We start from the raw sequence: 24100 nt of genomic DNA on the forward strand, positions 1-24100 counted from the left end.
AAATCTGCATTGAACAAAAGAGTCTCAAATATCTATGCGTCAAAGCATAGAAGTTAGTTATGGCATTGTGTAGAACGACAGAAAACGTTTAAATGTCATTTTGAACAAAGATCAGTTTTAAAAGAATACAGGGGGACTGTAATATCAAATGAAACATATCCCGTTCAGGGGAATCGATATCAAATCAGTGAAAGTATCAAACTATTTTTCTCCGTTTCATAGGGCTGGATGATTATGGCCTAAAATCAAAACCTCGATTAATTGAACATTTTACCTCGATTACGATTAATGAATGATTATTTTGCTGTTTTTTTTTTTTTTTTTTTTTTTTGCCCTCATAGTTCATTGACAAGGTTTGTATTGTAAATAAGATTGACTATTATTTTTTTCCTAGAGTAAGAGTAATCTGACATAGCTCACTTTCAGCAGTTATTTATTTTATCTATGGTTCGTAACATTTCTTACAGATTTCTGCTCGTTCTAGCCTAAATCAGATAAAGATAAATTAGCACAGTACCAGTACGTAAAGAGAGCGATTGTGTATGTGAATTAGTCATACAGTCCCTCTATTAATTGTGAAGCTGTGGGTTGTAAATAGTTACTTTTAAAGTAGAAAAATATATGCTTTAATAAGTTGAGTACCTAAGCTACTTTAGTGATAAATCACAGGACAACGCTGACAACGAGTTTCAGCGTTCCTCTCTGCGCGCGATCTTCGCGTTTTACGCAGCTACTGTTTGTATGAATGTTTGTGCCACAATGCAGCTGCGTGAACACGGTAGCTCGAAATAATATACATCCAATCGTCTAAAATCACTTGAATGTCCAAACTGGCAAACCTTAAAACAAATACAACTGACAAAATTTAGTGAAGACGCTAGGCCATCACTATGTGTTGAACCAGCGTTCACCTCCATGTTGCTTTTATGCCACAGACAGGCCGGAGTCACGTGGCTACACACGTGGTATAATGTTTTTAAGGGGGACGAATTAACAGGTTTAAAAAACGAAATAACCAACATGGGAAAATTATGTCGGTTAGAGGTTCTTAATTTCAGTTTCGATTACTTTTTGATTAATTGTCCAGCCCTACTCTTTCAACACTGTTGTAGTTACTATGTTTAGTATAGTCACTATAGTGTTTTATGTTTTTGATGTGCCTCAAATTATGCTGTAAATAGTCAAAGAAAGGAACTCACCACCACCATCACCCCATCCCTCAAAACCAGTCAGACAACAAGGCACTTTGCTCATTTTTATTTATCAGATTTAAATACAATGACAGGGTCTACTTCAGAAAGAAACAAATTTAAACACTGTTTCTGTATGGCGGGCAATAGCAGGAAGAGAAGAAACGATGACTGTTGAGTAAACCTCACAGGGGAGGCCCAGAGATGCTTGTAAAAGGTGCTGGCAGCGGTTCTTTTGCCACAGAGAAATAAAACACGTCCTACACAAATGCCCAGAAATGTCACCGAACACTCAGATCACATCAGATAGAGACAAAAATACGTTCAGTAAGTTCACTTGGTTAGCTTTGATCTAACTTCAAAATATCCATATATATACTGAAATATAGAATCTCATGATTAAGTAGGCATTTTCTCATCAAGCTTTTGAGTTCATGGTTGCTCTGTGCATCCCCCTCATTTCTTTAAAAATCTTGCCCCAAAATATAGAAATCTGATTGGGCAGATCAGGTTTGCTATGATGGGGTTTAACAGCTGGTGATTGGCTAAAAATGTACATGGAAAAGATGATTGGCTATCATGTCAAAATTTAAGAATTAGGTAAATACGTTGGTCCTATTTAAAGCAGCTACAGGTGGATTACCTGTAGCCTACTTGCTTAAAAAAAAAAAAAATAGAAAATGATAAGAAACAAAGTCCTTGGGCAGAAGAGAGGATATGCACAGAGTGTAAAAAAAGAAAAGTAAAGACAGAGGCAAATGTTCAACGTAAAAAAAAAGGAGCATTCTGATGTTTTCAGTTTTTTTCCCATGACTTTTGTGTTTTGTGTTCTCTGCGAATGCATCCCATCTTCCACAGGGTCTTTGGAACAACGACTTAGCGGCGATACCCAAACTCATCTGCGTCGTCATCACGGAAATCTCCATAACGCCAAATGTTGAGCTGCAAATAAAAGGCAAAATTAATTTCTTTCCCGAAACACGAGTTAAAATGTATATCTCACCATACATGTCAGTGTGGAATTTAAATGCTCAGTGCTGAAAAGTCAATTACATATGCAGTTTAATTCAGATTTTAAATGTGGTTTAGATGCTTTCATTGTGGCTTCGATGAAGTTACGTTGACAAATTAGTATTAAATTCACATTGTATGTACACTCTACATAAAGCTTTTTTTCCCCCAACTGCAATCGTGCATATACGAAAATGTTATTGACTGCATATTGAAAGCATTGTAGACCATAATGAAGACAAATCCTCAGATCAGCAGTTCTTTGCTGTTTTTGGATGGGCTTCTTCTATACCAACAGACACGTAGGGCAAAGGAATTGTGTTGAAAGGGAATATAAATATTTGAAACCCACCTTAAATTCTAAATAACTTCAATGAAACATTAATAAGCAGCAAAATGAGGCTTCAAGTCATTTGACAGCACTGATTCACCATCATTAAATCCTGATAAGCATTTCTGCCCATGTATCTGTGAGACTGAGGCGCAGATGGTCAGCGTGTAGACAGGATCATTAAAACACGAGTTGGTCTGTAACATCATAACACCTCAATAATAATGAGGCAAACGGTCGTTTACGGTCCTCTTTAACTCCAGTCCCTTCACATCCAGTCACGCGTTAATGCTTTACATTCAACAAAATTCATCGCAGCCCTTCTATTTCACATCGGTTTTGAAACAAACCAGTGAAACGTTTCATTTACATGATGGCGAATGGTTTCAGCTTCAGAGATTCTTAGCAAAGATGGGAAATCATTTTGTATGTCATACGGAGGCTTTTTTCTCCATTTCTGTGGTCGATGTGTGTGAAGCTGTTAACTCAGAGAGAATCACAGCTAATTAATGTCTATGATAATTAGCGCCGTCGTTAGCAGGGACATCATCATCAAGCTCTTGGGTTGGCATGGTTCTCTCTTCTGCTTGAATCTTGTTAAACAGCCATCAGCCTGTCATATGGAGCAATGTTTAAGCCAGAAGACCGTGTTTGTTGTGCACCATGCTGCAGTTACAGGTAATGCTACAGGTAACAAAGCTGGCTATGTGAGCCATAACTGCAAAATGTCGGGATTGACCAATCAGAATCAAGTGTTCTAGAGCAGTGTAATAAAGAGGAAAGAATTAAAGGGGATAAGAGTTTAAAATAGCAGATGATCTTACCCTGGCGCTCTTGGCAGATTCCTGGCCATTCAGATATTCAGTCACCTATGACAAAAAAAAAAAAAAAAAGTGCATTTAGATAAAGCAGGGCCTAATTTTGCATTTAACTCCTTTAACATACCCAAACAACATCATCAAACATCTTAAACATTAGATAAGTTACACACAGGATGTTATGGAGGACATAGATTGCTTAAAAAAAAAAAAAAAAAAAAAAAAAAAACACCGCATTTTCCAAGATTGATGCTGCGCTGAATCTACATCAGTCAATCACAGTAAGTGCATCTCATTTAGATGATGTTTTAACAGGCCCTCATCTTGTTGAGCTGTTCTTTTATCATAAGGGTGGCGATCGGAGCCGTGTACTTGTAGAGTATGTATTCAATAATAAGTGAAAGCGTGGGTGGTTACAGCCACTAGACTGTGTGTCTTGAGCTTATTTTCCTGCATCACAGGCACAGGCCTGCACAACACTAAACATATCGACCATTTTGCCACGGCAAGCTTTGAGAGTGATTGAGGCATAGATGAGTCAGAGTGGGGATTGTCTTCGTTTCCGGTTCAGAGCAGTATCGGCAGTAACAGCAATGTAATGATGCACAAAGATGGCAGATGTTAAAAAGCGTAATGTGTGTTTTAGTGGTGTGTTTGTGTGCAGGGGATGTTATTATTTAGAGGGGGTTAATTGGCTGGCTGAAGAGCAGGTGATTCTTTAGTGCTTTAGGACATGCGTGAAGAGACTGCGAGGTACATCTGGACTCTGCAGCTGCAGACAGCAGAGAAAAGTGCAGCTAATGCAGTCTCCATCCATCAAGCGTCCGACGCCCCACGACATGCAACACAGCATCTCACGTGCCACATTCACACACACCACCATCAGCAGTTTCACACACAGCAGAGGGGCCAAAACTGCTTCAAAGATGCCAACATTAGAGCTGTGCTGATAGAGTCATATATATGACAATTCATCGACATATGCAGATACACAGATATTAAAGAGAGAGTTATTGTGCATCCCTAATCAAAATATCCAATTATCACGTTCAATTATTTGCATCGTCTTGATGCATACTTTATTTTGTGGTTGTAGGGGTGTGCAATATAATTGATTGCGTACATGTGTGTATTTGACCGTTTAAGTGCAATAAGCTGCGAAAAAAATAGACGGAACGCAATCATTAAAGGGTTAGTTCACCTAAACATGATTCTGACATTAATTACTCATCATCATGTCGTTTCAAATGCGTTAAGACCTTCGTTCATCTTTGGAACACAATTAAGGTATTTTTTGATGAAATCTGAGAGCTTTCTGACCTCCGACAGACTGCAAAGTTATTACCACTTTCAAGACCCAGAAAGGTAGTAACAGTATTGTTTAAATAGTCCATGTGACTACAGAAGTGACGAGAATACTTTTTGTGAACAACAAACAAACAAAAATAATGACTTTATTCAACAATTTCTTCTCATACACTGTTCACTTTGTAAACCGTGTTCTACGTCAGAAAGCCGGCTCATTATTGGCCAGCTCCCTCATCAGCATCACACGCATGTGTCGGCCAATAGTGAGCTGGCATTCTGACGTAGAACACAAGCACTGTGCTGTTTACAACATGAACAGCGTATGAGACTGACATGGAGGAGAAGAAATTGTTAAAGTCATTATTTTTGTGCACAAAAAGTATTCTCGTCGCTTTATGACACTGTAATCTTATGGACTGACTATTTTAATGATGTCTTTACTACCTTTCTGGGTCTTAAAAGTTGTTATAACTTTGCAGTCTATTGGAGGCCAGAAAGCTCATGGATTTCATCAAAAGTATCTTGTTCTGAAGATGAACGAAGGTCTTATGGGTTTGGAACAACATTAGGGTGAGAATTAATTGAAATTTTTTTGGGTGAACTAATTCTTTAAAGATCAAACACATCTGCATCTTTCATCATACATGCATGCTTCTTTATCACTCTAATGCTGCAATAACTTTGAAATACCAGCATAAATCTTCATCGTAACAAAAGTCAGCTAAAGACACACACTTCTTTCCATGTGTGTGAGCCACTTCTGTAAGTCCTCACTTTCATGGGTTCAGGTGGTTGTTTTACCAATCTGCAGACTGCAACTGAGTCTCTCGGCATGAAATGATGGGACAATGATCAGATTTGTGGTGTTCTTCGAAACACTCTATAATATCCAGTAATACAGGCAGCCTGAAAATCAAAGCGTTCATAGACACAGCCGCACAGCATTCGAAAGGAACAGTTTGGACTTTGATCATCTCAGTACAGAGATTAAACAACAGAAAGACGCTGGAGCTGAAATGGCTTCTCTGTCCTAGATCAAGCCTGTGTTCAATCCACAGGGCACAAGAATGAAATGGGGTTTTTAGGCAGCGATGCGTGTCATTCAGCATGTGTCTCGGCCTGTTTGTGTGGATGAGTGTGTATTTGATACTAGAGCAGCAGAAAATTCCCCATTCTAAGCTCAGCTAACTTCTACAGGTTAATGGGTAATAGAGCTGTCAGGAGCAAGGCATGATGGGATATGACTGGACATGGGGTGGCCAATAATGCCTGCTTGCAAGCCAATTTACTTGAGCTGAAATAACAGTCTTTTGTTTTTGGCAGTTTTAGTTTGTGTCCTGTCATGAGTGTTAAATTTTTAAGATGGCATATCAAGTTAAAAATTATTCAGCTTAAGTCATCTCTGCACTCATTCAAACTTATTTTGAATGCAAGAAAGATTTGATTATCATCAAATCTTAAGAAATATGTCTGACTGGACTCCTTAAGACCAATTAGTTGAGAACATAAAAAAAAAAAAGTTTAAAGAATAAAACAGTAGAGGAACAGAAATTTAAACCCCATATAACTTTCTATAAACTGCTAAAAAGCTCTCACAGGACAATTTCATCACAGAACAACTGTAATAAAAAAAATACTACACCTCCCTTGGGCTTTACCATCTAGACTGTTTAATTCAATATCACCAGAATATGAGAGAGAGAGACAGATTAACAATACTATACTTTCATCAAGTCATCAATAGCATCACAGTTTGTAGAATATCTCCTGCTGAGATCAGACCACCTCATGCCTTAATTAACATCTCCAAAGAAAAGTAATTATACGTCAACAACAGCAAGACCTACAAACTCTTCCAGTGTTAAGCCAATACTGGACGCTGAATCTCATAGAACGAATCTCCAATAACACTGTCAGTATTCTATGACTGTAACCCTAATTGGTATGTGAGCTCGTAATTAGCTTGTAAAACTAATGAATGTGAAAAGGCACCAGTGTCACTGATGGTACGCTACAGTAAGCTTAAGCTTAGTGCTGGTGTAGCATAAATGCATAACAGCTCTGTTTCAAGCCATATGAGCTGCCTTGTTGTCTACTGTCTAAATAGGCAGATAGCATTTAAATTAACAAATTAATAAAATAAGTTTATATTAAAGGATTAGTTCACTTTCAAATAAAATGTTCCTGATAATTTACTCACCCCCACGTCATCCAAGATGTTCATGTCTTTCTTTCTTCAGTCAAAAGAAATTAAGGTTTTTGATGAAAACATTCCAGGATTATTCTCCTTATAGTGGACTTCAATGGCCTCCAAACGGTTGAAAGTCAAAATTACAGTTTCAGTGCAGCTTCAAAGGCCTTTAAACGATACCAGATGAGGAATAAGGGTCTTATCTAGCGAAACGATCGGATGATCGCCTTTCTAAGTGGCTCCGCCAAAAGCACACTTTCGTATTCTTCAAAAAGCTTATGCTGTATGTCCTACACCTTCCCTATTCAACTTACGGAACGAACGCAGCGGCAGTTTCATTTTTTTCTGTAAGTAGAATAGGGAAGGCGTAGGACATACAGCGTAAGCTTTTTGAAGAATACGAAAGTACGCTTTTGGTGGAACCACTTGGAAGGTGATCATTTGTTTATATAATGCATATACATAAATTTTTTCCAAAAATGACCGATCGTTTCGCTAGATAAGACCCTTATTCCTCGTCTGGTATCGTTTAAAGCTCTTTGAAGCTGCACTGAAACTGTAATTTTGACCTTCAAGCATTTGGAGTCCATTGAAGTCCACTATAAGGAGAATAATCCTGGAATGTTTTCATCAAAAATCTTAATTTCTTTTCGATTGAATAAAGAAGGTCATGGACATCTTGGATGACATGGGGGTGAGTAAATTATCAGGACAATTTTATTTAAAAGTTAACTAATCCTTTAAAAGGTTAGCTCACCCAAAAAGGAAAATTCTGTGATCATTTACTTTTTCCAAACCTGTATGGATTTCTTTTTATCTGCTGAACACAAAATATATTTTAAAGAATTTGGGTAAGCAAACAGTTGATGGGCCCCATTAACTTGCATAGTATGGGAAAAAATACTGTGGAAGTCAATGGGGACCATCAACTGTTTGGTTACAGACATTCTTCAAAATATCTTTTGTGTTCAGCAGAAGAAAGAAATTCATACAGGTGTTAAGGGTGAGTAAATTTTCATTTTTGGGTGAACTATCCCTTTAAGGAAACCAAACCAGAACCTCATTAGGAGGGCCAATAAAATATAACTACCCTCCCCCACCCTGAAGGATGAAATACTTAATCAAAAGTAGAGATTTCGAATGACTTTTCTATCTATACTTTTATGAGGAACACTATTTTATAGTGCCCTTGTTACATTTTACATGTACTTACTACAGTAATGACAGCATTTTATGCACAGTCATAAGCAACTAACCCTAATCCTAAGCCAAAACCTATAGTAAGTACTTGTTAATTAATATTACTCAGTAGTTAATTGTATAATTACACTGCAACAAGGACACATTACATTAAAATTGTAACCCTTCTTGGTATTAAATAGAAAAAAAATATTTACAACAATTTCTCTTGACTGTCATCTTGGATCAGCCTGACAGTTTAGTCAGGCTGCATAATGTTGGAACAGCCTTTGCATCTGGAGAACATCTATGATGCCTTAAAATTTCTAGGTTTTGGAACACAACTGTAAGCACATCGGGACAGAAGATGGCCACTCTACATACAGACGCAGCAGTGCTGAACTGCTAGTCTGGTGTAAATTCACCCCTTACTTTCGCATACCCTCCAATATCAGACGTCTCATCCTGTATGCCAGGATTTGGAAGAAAACCAGAGAAGGAGAGACAGACTGACACAAATAAGAAAGAGCAGTGTTTGACAAACACGGGGAGGGAAATGACACATCGATTTCAGTTATCGATCCCGAGAACCGTCGAAGCTCATGCACACTTATCGGAAGGCCTGCGTTATCCGCGCGCAGGTGGAGAGAAAGAGAACCGGGGGGCCTTATCTGACACTCTCTCTCTGTCAGACAGACGTTCCCATATCTAACTCCAACTTTCATGGTAAAGATTTTCTTTCTCTCGTTTGCCTTGTACGGATATTCAAGGACTCGTTTCACACTAAACCATAGTGAATGTGATGGACTGACTGACATATAGACTCAGGTCTGGAGACTTCAGCAGACTAAAGATTTGCTGATAGCAGGAAGTCATGCATCAAGCAGATACCCTTCAGAGAGGACGCAGGAAAAAATGATCACAGAGCCCTGTGTTTAAAAAGGAATAGTATATCAAAAGAAAGACAAGGGGGTGGGGGAGTCACAGGTGGGATGGCACAGTGTATTATGAAGGCAGTGTAAATAATCGCTGTATATTAACAGTGTTTTAAATCACAGCTCATTTACGAAAGAATGAAAGGTTTGATCCACTGCTTTGTCTTTAATTCTGAAGATTATGATTTATCACACCGCTTTCACTGACATGCAAATACATGCAAATTTCTAAACTACATCCTCCTGCACACGGTGTGCTGCACTGGAGGCCAAACCAGCAGCAAGAAAAGATGGGGAAGGATAGAGAGAAGGACAGAGAAAGAGTGAGTGAGTGGGAGAGATAATGAATGAGAAAATGAAGGGGAGAGTGAGAGAATCTTTATAAAAAGCCAAGGGTGAAAGCTGAAGTAGACAGAAGACAAGTGGCATGGCGCCACCACACTATACCAAAGTGCCAGTGCTGTCCTAAAAAAATGCCGGTCTCATGAAAGCCTGACTGTGGGCATGATCTGGCATACAGGATGCCATGCACCATGTGCTTTTACTGCAGATGGACTGTAATAAGATGTGTTATAAGATGGTTATTACGCATTAATAAACAGGCAAGACTGTTTTAATAGCAAGAAAAAGTGGAGAGGATTGTGTTTTTGAAATCTTCAGATGATAAAACACATCTTGAGGTGTGTAATCGACTACCCTGCCAACATTGTGGTGCTGTGGTGGTCGGGATGCTCAAACACTTTTCAGGAGAAAAACAACCAAGAAATGTCTTCTAGCTGGCTAGGATTTACTTTACACATTTCACCTTGGCGCATCTTAATAAAACTACTGGATATTTGGGCATTTCTTATGAAATACACTGAGCTGTATTGTTGAACTCAAGCATGCATGTACAGTAGTTGAGGTACAGTACACATGCCTGAGCACTAGTGTTTCATAACTACATGAGTGTGTGAAAGGGGAGAAGCGATTGCCATTGAAGTCAGACAGCTCAGCTCTATACGAGCACCTCAAACAACCTGTTAGCACATTAAAAAATAAAGCGCAGGAGTCAGAGGGAGTGAGAGGAGGGGAAGAGTGAACCAGAACAGCAGTGTTCCTATGGGAACAGGGAAACTGTGGAACTGACGTGGCTGTCACAAACACCCTCCATATGGTTAGAGTCAACAAACCACTACAGAGACTCAAGTTCATAACAAGCAGACTGCTAAGAACAAACCTGTATGGTTTGATTCAAGAGCAGTAACAAAAGTAATGTCAGGGTGTCAGGAGGTCATAGGATAAATGCAGACGATCAAAGAATGGGTTCAAATGTCTCTAAAGTCAAACTGAAGGAGAAGAGTTTGTAAGCTATTAAGTCTTAAGTGCTATTAGTTAATCAGCTATTGAATGACATTTGAAAGTTAAACTAGGGCTGAACAATTCGCTAAAATCAAAATTGGGATATGGCTTATTAAATCACAATGGCTGCTATTTAAATAAATATGAATGCATTATAATATTAGTATTGTAATTTTATCTGTACTGAATAAATTATTCTGAGTTTTTATTTTACAGTGAAATATTACAATGTTTTAGGAATGTTATCTTATTTTTTATCTTATTTTTAGTAAGTAACCGTATTATTATGATAATGTTTTTGATGATGATAATAATGTTATTTTATAGTCATTGATATTTTAGGCCAAATTGTGCAGCCCGAGAAACAACAAAACCTGGAGCTTTTTTTTAAACAAACAAACGAACAAATCAAAAAACAAAAGCTAACACATTTTATATTGCAATTACAAATTTTATAAGAAAAAACACTGATTTTTAAATTATTAATTATTATTTTAATTTTTTTTTTACAGTGAATTACAATAGCAACATTTCTTTTTTTAATGTATTTAATTTATTATTATTATTATTATTATATAGCCATAATATATAATTACATAATTTTGCACAGCTGAAACAAGCACATCAAATCTGGAGCTTTAAAAAAAAAAAAAAAGGGGGGTGGTTCATTGCGATTTCACTTTTTTAACTTTAGTTAGTGTGTAATGTTGCTGCTTGAGCATAAAAAAGTATCTGCAAAGTTACAGCACTGAAAGTTCAATGCAAACGGAGATATTGTCAGATATTGTCCCATTATAATCTGTGATATTTTCTACACTGGATGCGGTGCTGAAGACAGCTTCCAGAATCTACACGAGTTCAATGCTGGATTTACACAAAGACTTTTACTGAAAGATGAAGCAGTTCCCACTTTAAAAGCAGAAGCTGCTGTTTATTGGCTTCAAAGTGTAAGTATGTTTTATTGTTTGTACATGTCTTTTAAACGTATAACGTTAGTTCTGTTGCTATTTTTTGGTTGCATCAAGAACGTAAACAAAGATCAACACGTTTTTGCTTCACTAGCCAGTTAGCTAAATTCTACAAACTCCAACAAACTTCTGTTCATAGACAAACAGTTGTTCATGCTATAAATTAAACTTTACCTTTACAAAAATGCGACTACTCAGTCATGTATTTGGCTACAGTAAAGCTTTAATCAGGATAAAACTGTATATTGAAAGCTAACAAATAGTGTTGTCAAAAGTACCGACTTCGGTACCTAGTCAGTACTGAAATTTAAAAAAACGTGACGCTTTGAGCGCTGTTGAGTGGATTCGTAAACATCTCTGATTGGCCGTTGTTTTTACGGCTCATCGGATATGTCTGTGATAGGCTTCAATGTTCAACGCTGTAAAAACGTTGTAAATACTCATCAATTAATCTCTTCACTAAGCGCTTACACAGATACACACGGGAGCGTTTGAAAGCAGGCGTCTATCGCGGATTGGTCCACTGTTAGACGCCTGCTTTCAATCGCTCGCGCACCTGATTCAACTCATCAGCTCATTAGTAGAGACTCCAAGACCAGAAATATATGGGTCAGATAAGAGACATTCAAAATGTGCCCTGCTGGTGTGCCTCCAAGAACAGGGTTGGGAAACACTGCTCTAAGGTCCTGTGTGAGCAGCACTGTGCTTGTATACACTGACACAGTGTCAAAAATCAATGCAGTAAGTTTTAAAAATGCTTAAGAATGGTACAAATATTAGAGAATAGCAAAGGAGAAAGAAAGGAAGTGAGAATGATAACAAGGGGAGAATGAATGGTCAGTGCTTCATAGTAATACAAAATGGCTGCCGTCAGAGGCCCTGCTGTGAAACAGCGAGATGCATTTCAGGACACACAGATTATGATATAACCCAGACCAAGCTAATGCTGCCTATTGCTTACTAACACTTACTATTTGGGTTCTTGTATTTAGATCTACTTACCATTTTCTGGAGGTGCTTCTCTTTCCGTACATCCACCATGACTAGGCCTTCTTTCACCAGACCCAGACCCACGTCATCTTTAGAGTCAGCAAACTGCAGCGTGACTTGCGGGCAGGTGACTCCGCTGTACTCCACATTTAGCAGACACTGTGTGTTCTGAATGTCCCTGACCAGACTGTCCACAGCGTCGGCCCGTGCGTCTTCCTGCGGGTGGGGTAATTATAAGAACATGTCACATATCCATCCATCCCAAACCAGGTTTCATTTCTACAAACTACCCTCTACACACACTACTACACAAGCTATTGATAGACACTCCAAGGTCCTCAGTGTGTGCTATGAGCCAATCAGACACCATCACTCAAACTCTCCAGCTCCAGAGTTGCTCATTCATCACACTTATACACAAAAACACACACACACACAAGTACTGCGATAATGATAAATGTAGATTTGCAAACAAAGAAGAGATCAAAATACCTCTACACCAACACAATGTTTCACAAATGTTCAATGCACGAGGTGAGAGATACAGATCTGATCTTTCTTGCTCACACACACAGTTTGCTCTTGTGAGCCAACCCAGTCTCCATGGCAACCTCAGAGCATGTTCCCCTTGGGGGGAGTTATGGTGGGGGTACGAGATACAGAGGCCATCCAGAACGAGAGAAAGAGACAGAGATAGAGAGAGAACAATGCGCCTACCTCAAAGATCACAAAACAACAGCAGAATTAACAGGGCAGGTGGCATGATGCCACACCTACACACAAACACACATCTACACACACAAGCAGACCTGGCGGAAAATGTTCCCTTGTATGCATTTCGTCACACAATTTAACAACGCGTAACTAGCATAAAGGCTTCATTTGGGATATTGCCATTCTATGGTACTGCTTCCTACGAAGAACACACTGAAGACAACCTACTTTAAAAGTAGTAGTATGCTACATTATTACAAGTCACATGACCTCATTGCATGCATATTTAATTCATCAAGTACTTATTTTGATTGTTTATTTCATATTTAATTAGTAGTTATATAAATTTATATATATATATATATATATATATATATATATATATTTTTTTTTTTACATTTGTATAATTATAATTATAGTTTTATTTTTATATTAATTTATTAACAAGCTTGATAAATAAGCAGCTTGCTTCTGGTTTATTTTGCATTGTGGAATATAATATCACACAGTCTAGTGTCGCACAGCCATTATATGCAGAAAGATTGCATACTTTGCAGAACATTCCAAACATATCCAAAAGAGCTAAACTAGCATGAGGTGACTCATAATTCCTCTCTTTTATAATGTGGATGTGACTCTAGCTTTTGCGTGCATGCTCTATGTCTTACAGGGCCTGTTTGAAGGTCATGGTGTACAATGAATCACATGGGAATGTGTGTATGGACGTTTTAGTACGTTAACTTACATCCTGTGGGACCTGAATGAAGGCAAATGCGTACTCTGTAGCCTGTGGAGGAAGTGTACGCGTGCTGAAGGCTGGAGGAAGGGCTGCAAGACGTGTGGAGGATAATATCTCTCTCTGAAACGACAAGAGAGAGATTGTCACATTGTTGTGTTATAAAACAGACTTCATACCTCTTTCATACACCGACTGCCTGTACAAGGTCCTCATTAAATGGAGGAGGTGTGAGCACAGCACAGCAGATAAAAGCAAAGTCAAGGATAACTCTTTACTCCTCCACATGCCACACTCAAAGCCAGCAACACAATACGAGAGACACACACACTCTCTCTCTACTGGGTCGCAGTTGAGCGCTCTGGTCATGTGTCTTCAGAACAGAACATGTGAACACAGCAGGCTAAAGAATCTGCTTAGCACAGACTCGAGCAAAGGCTAGAGAATACAGAGAATAAGAACTACAGACAGAGAGAGAGAGAGAGACTAGAGGGACAAACCGACAGAAGACAGATGAAAATACAAAGCAAAAAGACTGGCTTGTTCTGTATGGGGGGGTTATACAGCAATATTTCAGAGGATGAGCAGCAGGAACACATATCATGAACATGGTGAACATAGAAGTATTTGAACACAGAATTTAAGATCTGCTACTTCCTCTACGTTTTGTTACTATATTGTCAGATTGTTATATGAAACAATATCACAAACCAAAGACTGAAAGAGCATTTATTAAGCCATAGACTTTTGATGGGGCATAAGATCTGTTCCTTAAGATTTAGCAGAGATTGATAAAGATGCTCTCAATGCTCTTGCACCAATGGTTAAGATATGCAGAACAAAGAGCAGGTGGGCAAAGAGAAAAGAAAGAGGTACACAGTCTGTGAAAAGAGAAGGAAGACACAGAGAATACAGAGATGTGAGAGAAGGCCTGTTGTGTGAGAAATGTTTAATCACATGCATCTTTTCTCTTGTGCTGGCCTGGAGCTTTCCGCCCTGGGCAGAGAAACAGCAAAGCATGCCGGGTACTGCATTCTTAAAGCCTCTTTTAAACTTACTAACATCATTTCCTTGCAAAACCACATTTATTCTGCATTTTAGCCAATGCAGCTTTGAAGGTATGGAGAGGAATTGTTTTCCACACGTGTGGCATTTTGAATGATGGATTCAGTGCTGGCTTTTGAAAGCAGATGCAGTATTTTAAACACAATTCAGAACATTCATCAGTCAGCACCTTTTTTCTCCACTCAGGAGATGCTGAGCTACATCCAGATTACGTATCAACCTTCCCGCAAAGCCGATACTCACGTTTCCATAGTCGATGTAGAACACGTGAACTTTTGCTGGAGATTCAACTCTCTCAATGCGTGCTCTGTACCTACAGAAAGAGAGAGATATAGAGGAGAAAAGTGTCATTTTCACTCACAGATCAGAGGGAAAAACAGGTTCAGCAGTTCAATCCAAAAGCATTGGACATCTTAATGAAAAAGTTTGCCATCAAACGGCACCCACTGGTATACACTGCATGGCACCAATTTACCAGCACTTTGTTGATAGAAATAGGGAGTATAAGTCATCTTAAAACACCCCATTTTAGAAAAGGTAAATGTTTTTGTGCACCTAACTGTAAAGTACAGGCTGATCTTTTATGGGTCAGAAGAGAGAGTTGATCTTGTATTCATAACCTCATGCCTTGAAAACTCAAGAAGCCTCTCATATTCATAAAGAGCAGTTCAAAGCTCTGCGGGACACCTCAAACAAAAGAGAAGTCAAAGAAGAGTTTCCATTCTCATCTAATCAAACGGAGATATTCCGGCCCACTCGAGACCCCCTGCCCATTCCAAACCATCTACTTATGCTAAAACACCTCAATCATTCCAAAACCACCGCATGATCCAGGGACCCATGCGCTTTCTGCTGGCTGCAGACGGAATTGTCTCCTCCCTCTCTGCATATCACAGACTTAATGAGCTCTTACTCCACAGAATGACACTGTCCTGGTGCATTCTGGGAAAACACAGCCTCCCAAAGCCGACTGGGATGTAAAGAAAGTGCCTGTTAGCAACAAACATTTAGAGAACCTACTTCTCAGAGGCAATTAACATTAAAAGAATAACTTCTTCAATTGAGTTCAATTGAGATTTTAAAAGAGCAAGACGACATCAAGAAAAACACCAGCAGATGCTTGAATAATGAGTCGCCCCACTGAGGATGCAGCCTGTTCAGAGTCTACAAGAGGACAATATAAGCTTTCCAGACTCCCTAATGGACGAAGAACTCATTAGAGCAGTCCAAGGTCCTGCAATCTAGGGCAGATTATACTTATAACCAACAGATGTTTAACTATAAAATGATTTCAACAATAAATATGAGGGTAAATCAGTCCCTGTGAAAATAGTTTGCTGAGAAATGGTACCTTTCTGCTTTCAATTTTTATTCACCAAAGTTATCTTTCATAAACTAAGGATGCAGTTATAGATGTTCCTAAAATTATCCCAATATTGGAGTTTTCCTTTAATATTTTATTTTATAATGCAATTTGACATACATAATAATTGCTGTTTAATCTAATGTTCGCTTAAAATTAATCATTAAAATCACCATAAAGTAATAAAACGAGCAAATATCCATCTTTCATACTGTGCATCATACTGTGATGCTGCCCATTTATTGGTTATCAGCCATAACATAAAAATAATTTTTCAGCCAGAAAAAAAACATTATGTGCCAGAATTTTAATGTAAGTACATTTCTACTTTTTTTAATGTAAGTACATTTCTAACATCAAATCACTTGCCCACATCAGCAAGATGACTCATCTTTACCTCTCAAAACCAGACAAGAACATCCTGCACAGCATCTCTGACAAATATTTTATTACATTTACTTATTAAAAGACATTAATAAATGAAAAGGTCTTTGGTTTAAACCAGGAAACTCTGCTTTTATAGCTGAAGCCATTAGGAGACTTTTTTTGGGCTCTCACCATTCTCCGTCAGCAAACTTTGCGATGCAGAAATCCCCTCTGCGCGGGGCAAAGGATCCTTCCACTGGAGGCTGGGCTGCAATCTCTCCTCGCATGCTCTCCATCAGGTTCTCCAGCTTAGTACCTGCAGAGATGAGGACAACAAAAAGGTAAACATCTTTTTGTAAACCATCACACTTCTCAGGAAAGTCTGGAAACAGGCTTGCGTGACTTGATTTGGCTCCACGTTCAAAGACCAAGAATCATCCTGATCGAGTGACTGAATGATTTATAGCATAATGGGCCGATTTGACGAGGAATTGTGAGTGACTGGCCTCTGCCAACACCATTTTTCCAACAAAGCAGCCCTGATAGCCCTGGAGAGGAAAAGCATAATATTACACTTGCTCAGCCAGACAGCAGATACTAAATTACATTCATTTGTTGACAACCAACGTCCATTGACTTTTGCTGGGCCTGGGGTCTGTTGCAAATACGGAAATAATATTGGATTAAGACCCACAAATCCTCGCCTCTCTAACGCACTAGAACCCGCTGAAGGGAGGACGTGTGACCCAAGCAAGCTCTCAAATCAACCAAAGGCCAGTAAGGTTTTAATATCAAAATGGCTTTAAAGGCCTTTTTAATGAGAACGCCCACTATAGATATTTACTTTTTTTTCCAGCCAGACTCTTTCAGCTGTTCATTCATTTCTCTCATCAACAGAGCAATCAGTATAATCGCTGAGGTGTGGGGTTTGCTGGGGTATGGAAATGTGACAAAATGGCCCCACAGTCAGGCATGAATAATGTTGTAAGTGCGCAAAGCGAAGAGAGAGAGAGAGAAAAAGAGAACGAGAGCTGTAATGTGCGACAAACACCAAACATCCCTGCAGGAAAGCTGTTAAAATAAGCCAACTAATGGGCCTGTCTTAAGCTGCTCCATTTTCGCCCCCCTCCTCCGACGTCACTGGGGCTATTATGAAAAAGGTTTGCTAACATCGGAATATTTACATGTATTAAATGAAAAGACGAGGATAACGAGGGGAGAGAGAGCGTTTAAAACGTAGCGTAAATCTACATTCAAGCAGCCTTAAGCCTGCATGCAGCTAATTAGCATGATGCCAACTCAAACAGAGCAACGTTAGCGTGTGAACGTATGTTTGTGTACGTGTGATGGGCGCAGGAGGGTATGTGATGGCAGATTTCCAAAAGGGGTGCGGCTTAAATGCTCTATTTTATTGGCTAACCCACCAGCATCCAGCCTGCTAAACGGTTAATTAGCACATATGGGAAGACACGTGCGCACACACACAAACTTCTCAGCTGATCTTCGCACAGTAGAGATATTAGCAACGTTTTGAGGAGGCAGCAGTTTTTGAGAAGTGAAGGGGGAGAACGTGGCTGTGTGACTGTGGCTAGAGTAGCGTGTCAGATGACAGCTGAACGTGCAGCCTTGATTTATTAAACTAATTTAAAAAGTTTTGCATTTTCTTCCCAGGCAGCAGGGCAACAAGAGAGTGTTCCCCGGCTTCGTTCATCCATGCCCCACTTCCAGCCCTGCGAGAGCTCGCTAAATAATAAATAAGGAAGGGGGGTGTCCTCCGTACGCGTTATAAAGGTTTAATGGAGGCAGCGCGTTTAACCCAATTAATCTAAGGAGCACTCAATTAGAACGCATGGACCGGGCAGAGAAAAAGTCTCTATTATAGACAATGGGTGCTAATTAAAATTAATGCACTGGCTTATAATATAATTCAAAGAATACAAAACTCACTCCAAACACTGCTGAAGGAATCGAAAATGGTTACAGATGTCAAATTTCATCCTTCATCAGATGACAAAACATAATTAATGATGGCACTATTAGAAGGTGGCAAATATGATATTAAAACTACAGAAGGCGTTAAGGCTTTCAGTAATTAATTCACCTCTCAAAACTATTATTTGGCTTCAAAAAACTCAAAATTCACCTTTAGTGTTCCATGAAAAAACAAAATGGTTTTGGAAATACACAAGGGAGAATACATTTATGGAACATTCATAAAAAGACTTTCACCATGAAATCAAAATTATTTTTATAATTAATATTTTAATAACTAATCACTTTTATGGAATGTTTTAGTTTTTATTATAAGTGATTTATCCATGCACATATTTTTTTAAATTTGTAATCTTTAAAGAAAAAAGATTAACTTTACTCCTCAATGACAAATCTTCTCTGATGACGTGTGCAAATGACAACAATCCAACGATCCAATCAATTTGTGAAGGGCAAAATCCAAGTCCCGCCCCCAAATTTTTATTCTTCAAGAAGCAGTTTCACTTGGATATACTTCAGGGAAGGAAAGATGATCACAATTTCCGTTTCATGCTGACTTTAAGTAGTACTGTGAGAGTATAGTAATATTAAAGATATACCATGGTACATGTACAAGGCATTTACATGATATTAGGGATGTGACTGTGTGGAAATTTTAGGGCAAAATTTTTTAATGTAACTTGTGTTGCGGCTGGTGACAGCGTTAACAGACTATCGCAGCAAGCCTACATGATATGGTAAAGGGCTGAAACGATTAGTCGACAAATATTTTTGTTGTTGAAAAGTCTTGATCTCATTTGACCTATTTGAAGGGCCTGCAATAACGTGGTTTGACCAGTGGGGCGCTGTAGCACAATACTGCAATACAGTCCTCCTGAATCCAATCCTATAGAAGAACACACTGCGCTTCAGAGTGCATAGTGCAAACGAAACTGTAGAATGTAGGAGTTTAACATAAAACAAACGCAACGTTTAGCATAACTACAAAAAATGCTGTCATGCAGAGCCACCAACAAACTCACTGTTCTTAAACCACACGTCCATCTTCACACACAGTGAAAGATACATCGCAGAGCAAAAAGGACAGACAACGTGCTGACAGATGAGACCGATCAGGTTACTTTTGATATAAAACAAAGTCTCAGCGGTTAAATTGTCAATTTTACTACAGGATTCAAACAATACATGTGGTTTTGGCGCTCTTTAATGTGGCGTGACAGATCACTGTTCCTCTTTTCTGCTATTACAGCACAAAATAAACATGAATGAACATCAAAAGTATGTTGAAAGATAAAGTACATCTGTATTGCAATCACTTAATCAGAGTTTCAACCACAGATAGACGTCAATAAAACAGCTTGCAAACAAATGTCACAAAATGTTACATTTACCTCAGGAAAGCCAAAGACCATAAACTCGATTGTTAAAAAACAGAAATCTAGAGGAGCATTTTTCAAAAAATTTGCACAATTTTACATATTCATATTTTTACTCATTAAAAAGTTATTGCAATTCCCAGACTTAATAAAAACAGCACCAATCATTTTAAAAGTATTTTTAACAAAGTAATTAAAAATACACTTTCAAAAGCTGAAGTGATTTCCTTGTTTTATTTATTAGTTAAAGTATAACTCAGTATTTCAAGTAATTGCAAGTGGAATAATCGAACAAAGCATACTGATTAATCAGTGTAATAATCGATGATTAGTCGAGTAACCGCTCCAAAAATCAGTAAATTAATCGATTATCAAAATAATCTTTTATTGCAGCCATAATATGGTATATTCTTCAGAAAACATGTTAATGATGTGCGGGAAAACACTAAATACCATGATACTTCTATGTTAATCAGCAACCTAACAGAACTCTTAGGGAGACTTCGTCAACTTAAGGAGGAAGTACTGTTAGTTTGTGTTTTTGATCTAGAAGCACGCTAACAAGACCTGCAGTGTTCCATATGGTACGGGTTCAGGTGTTCAGCCCTGCTTACGTTCCCTGTATGCTTCATTACATCTTCCTTAGCTGATATACTGGAGGATATAATGAAGGATTCAGCTTTAATTACGGTGGGGTCGTGTTCTCTAGTGCCTACTGTAAATCTGCAACACTCCCCTGACTGTGCGTGTGAGAGTTTTCAGCGCATCGTGCTTTGTGCACAGCTAGCTCACGGTCAGTGTGTAATGTTAATTAGCACAAGCTGAACGTGTCTACGGATTTGGACTTCACCTCCTGCTCTGATGAGGGACGAGTGAGCATTATAGAGGACATGAGGTGGGAGCTCACAGATGAGCCTGAAAAAGTCAACTATGAGATGAAACCTTTTCTTTTCAGATAACACAGTGAGCAGGACTGTCAAGGACTCTTAGCTAATGTAAATGTTTAATCTCCAAAGTCAAAGGTTCTCTGCATGAAAAATGCCTTTCTCTCTCCCACACATATAGGTTATCTATTTGCATTCTAAAATTACTTCTCGTTTATGACATATTCCCCAATTTACATTTTACATTCACTCCAAAGAGACATACATTGCATTCAAGGACATTTCATCAGTTCATGAATTCCCTGGGAATCAAACCCATGACCTTGACTTTGTTAGCGCCATGTTCTACTGGAATAATACTAATATTAATTTAATATTGTATTTTATATTATTTGAGTATTAAGTTTAATAACATATTTATACATACAAATACTACAGAATTTTCATTTTCCTTCACATTTTCATTTTATTTGGATCACTAATAATCACTTGTTTGGCAGATGAAAGATTCACAGGTTAAGCTGCGAATATTTACAACAATGTATTAAAAATGCAAGAATTCTGGTTCATTTTAAAGGTCTCCATCTCAGTTACTCTACATGCGGATGATTCACTCCTCACGTATAACACACCGTCTTGACATTACAAGCTATGAGGGATGAGCACCGCTTGTACACTCATGGCATAGCTGCAAAAAGCCCTATAAATATCCCACACCTGCGTTTATTTGCATTAGAAAGACGAGTCTACCGTAAATCGCATCCAGTGGGTCAAACACTTCCACGCCTACCTCACGTTACCCACAATGCAACCAAGTGGGATCAACCTCTCACTCTGAGCTTTTTACACCATTTGAAAACAACAGCTGGAGAGAGAGAGAAATCCACGGAGAGAAAGGTCAATGCCACCGAGACAGGAGAGCATTTCAACAAATATCATGTTCATTGCTTTTCTGCATCCAATAATTAATTGTGTTTGCTAAGGAAAGCTTCACTATTATTATGGTTCATACTCGGGATTAGAGATTTGAAATACAGTAACTAACTCATCCCACGTTGTTTATGCTACATCCTTATGGCTTGATAAGAGGTGTGCTGTTATTTTTTTCTGAGTGATAAGACTCCCATTTTTTGCCTGGCAGACATAATAGATGGAAGAAAAAAAAATCCCATTGACTTACATTGATATCTATAGATATCGATATGACGTATATACATATTAGGTATGGGTGAACTTTCTTTGACTTAAGCAACCACCTTGCAATGCCCTAAGCAGCACCCAAGCAACCACAATGTACTAAAAAGCACTCAGAACACCTTAGCGACTCGCCCTCACAATTCCTTAAATTGTATTTATATGTGCTGCTACGGCAGAAGCTGAGAGCAACTCATTTGAAAATGCACAGAGAAGTACGATTAGACTTAACAACGTTACTGAGATATTATTCCATCAAACGATTCCCAGAGGGAACGAAACTAAAGAAATGTGACAATACTAATACTGATGTCTCCAAATCACCACATTAAACAGAAATTCAGCCACAATTCCTATGCATAAATACAGCATGTAGTGTGATTCGCACAAAATCTGCAAACAACCCCAACTCAAGAAAAAAAGTGACATTTTTTATAAGACTTAAAAAAAAAAAAAAATTCCAGGCACATTATCACAATAAGAATTACGTGGGAGTTGAATTTAATTTTTATGAAAATGTTTAATTAAAAAAACTTAATGTTCCTATAAATGGCTTCATTTTCTTTGAGCTAAATGCATTTTTTCTTTCTTTTCAGGTGACTTATGACCTGTGCATGACATGACATGGGAGAAAGTCAATTAAGCAAAATTAAAATGATTAAATAAATTATTTAAATATCATTAAATATTAATAATAAAACATGAGGCATGTTCAACATTTCTAAATTATTTAATAAACAAATATGACACATTGAGAGAATGTGTATGACAGGAAAAACAAATAGTGAGAACATTTGTCTGTTATAATCAGCTTAATTTTTAAATTTGACCACGAGTATAAGGAATGCCACCCACGGAGAGAAAAGAAAAAACAAGCACACACTTGCCAAAGAGCCAATGATCACCTCTCTCTCAAAGCCATTTGCAGTAACGTCTTTATCTCTTTCAAACAGTGATGTTCATTCTCTCCTTTCCTTCCTCTCCAGGTAAAAGCGGCAGCCCACGCCGAGCTTAAGGACAAAGTCACATTTCACACTGACACCAGGGCGGCACGTGGTGACGTGGGCTGGCCCACCTGTCCGCTCGTCTCATTAAACATTCATTGGCGGGTAGACGGGGTCCCGTTCTGCAAGGATAAGGGTAGTATTAAAGAATTTCACCTCCCCTCCCGGGGTTCGTGATTGACTCTGAGCGGGAGACAGGGCGGGAATGAGGTGAAAAGCAGATGGAGCGACCTCAATGAGAAAAGATTCACCCACTGCACATCTACATGCTCCTCCAGCTGCTTATAGCATTACATTAGGGAAAACAAACAGAGGCAGAGATACTAAAAGCTTCTGTTCAGCGTTGGGACTAGAAAAAACATGACAAACACATGTACATGCACACAGGCGCACATAAAGAGGGATATAGACAACAATCCCAGGGTTGTGCACAATGAACCCCATTCTGGTGTACAGACGGCACAGCGGTTTCACAGCAATCAGTGCCCAGTGCTAAATTATAGTTATGTGATTTCAAAGCCATTGTGAAGAAAGGGCAGGGGCAGCACCTGCGTCGTTTTCCTCCCATCGCACAGGCTGGTGGTGAGACACTGACTCTGCGTTTTGATTGCAAGTTTACAAATATACCCATAAAGCTCTGCAGTGGCTCCAGGCACCTTTTTGGTTTCTGCCTCTTTAAAAGTGGTCAAAGTAAAGAGGCCATTTTGTTACCCGCTTCATAATCTTATAAAGCTTCAATAATCCACAATAATGCTTCAAAAAGCCAAAAGAGTTTGAGGAAACCTGGCTTTGAATACAGTATTACAGTATTATAAAAATGTATATGTTAAAAAAAAAAAAAGCCTGACACATTATGGCAATAAGAATTATGTGTAAAATTGTACTTGATTTGTATTAATATGTTAATGCACTTAATTTTTAAACTTTTTTATAAATACATAAACTATTTTTTCTTTTGATTTTTTTGGGGTGTGCGTCAACAACACTAAAGTCAATTATACAAAACCAAAAAACAAAAACAAAAAGACAATTAGTAAATATTAAAATTAATAATAATAATCATACTCATAATAATAATAAAGACATTTATTATTCTATACAATAAAATACATTTCCTAATGGAGATTATTACCAATTAACATAT

General features: G+C 38.3%; 1 protein-coding gene across 1 annotated transcript in view; it reads right to left on the reverse strand.

Annotated features, from left to right (window-relative positions):
- Nucleotides 1-1851: 1851 nt before the first annotated feature.
- The window catches only part of snd1 (staphylococcal nuclease and tudor domain containing 1), a 185511-nt gene continuing 163262 nt past the window's right edge, over nucleotides 1852-24100 (reverse strand). The window contains exons 19-24 of the mRNA XM_067392060.1: nucleotides 16699-16822; nucleotides 15021-15090; nucleotides 13722-13835; nucleotides 12275-12478; nucleotides 3357-3401; nucleotides 1852-2132 (exon numbers count right to left, since the gene is read on the reverse strand). Of these exons, the coding sequence (XP_067248161.1) occupies nucleotides 2067-2132; nucleotides 3357-3401; nucleotides 12275-12478; nucleotides 13722-13835; nucleotides 15021-15090; nucleotides 16699-16822 (623 nt within the window). The 3' untranslated portion in view covers nucleotides 1852-2066. The remainder of the gene's footprint in view (nucleotides 2133-3356; nucleotides 3402-12274; nucleotides 12479-13721; nucleotides 13836-15020; nucleotides 15091-16698; nucleotides 16823-24100) is intronic.

The sequence above is a fragment of the Chanodichthys erythropterus genome, chromosome 8 (assembly GCF_024489055.1).
Source record: "Chanodichthys erythropterus isolate Z2021 chromosome 8, ASM2448905v1, whole genome shotgun sequence".
NCBI classification, from domain to species: domain Eukaryota; kingdom Metazoa; phylum Chordata; class Actinopteri; order Cypriniformes; family Xenocyprididae; genus Chanodichthys; species Chanodichthys erythropterus.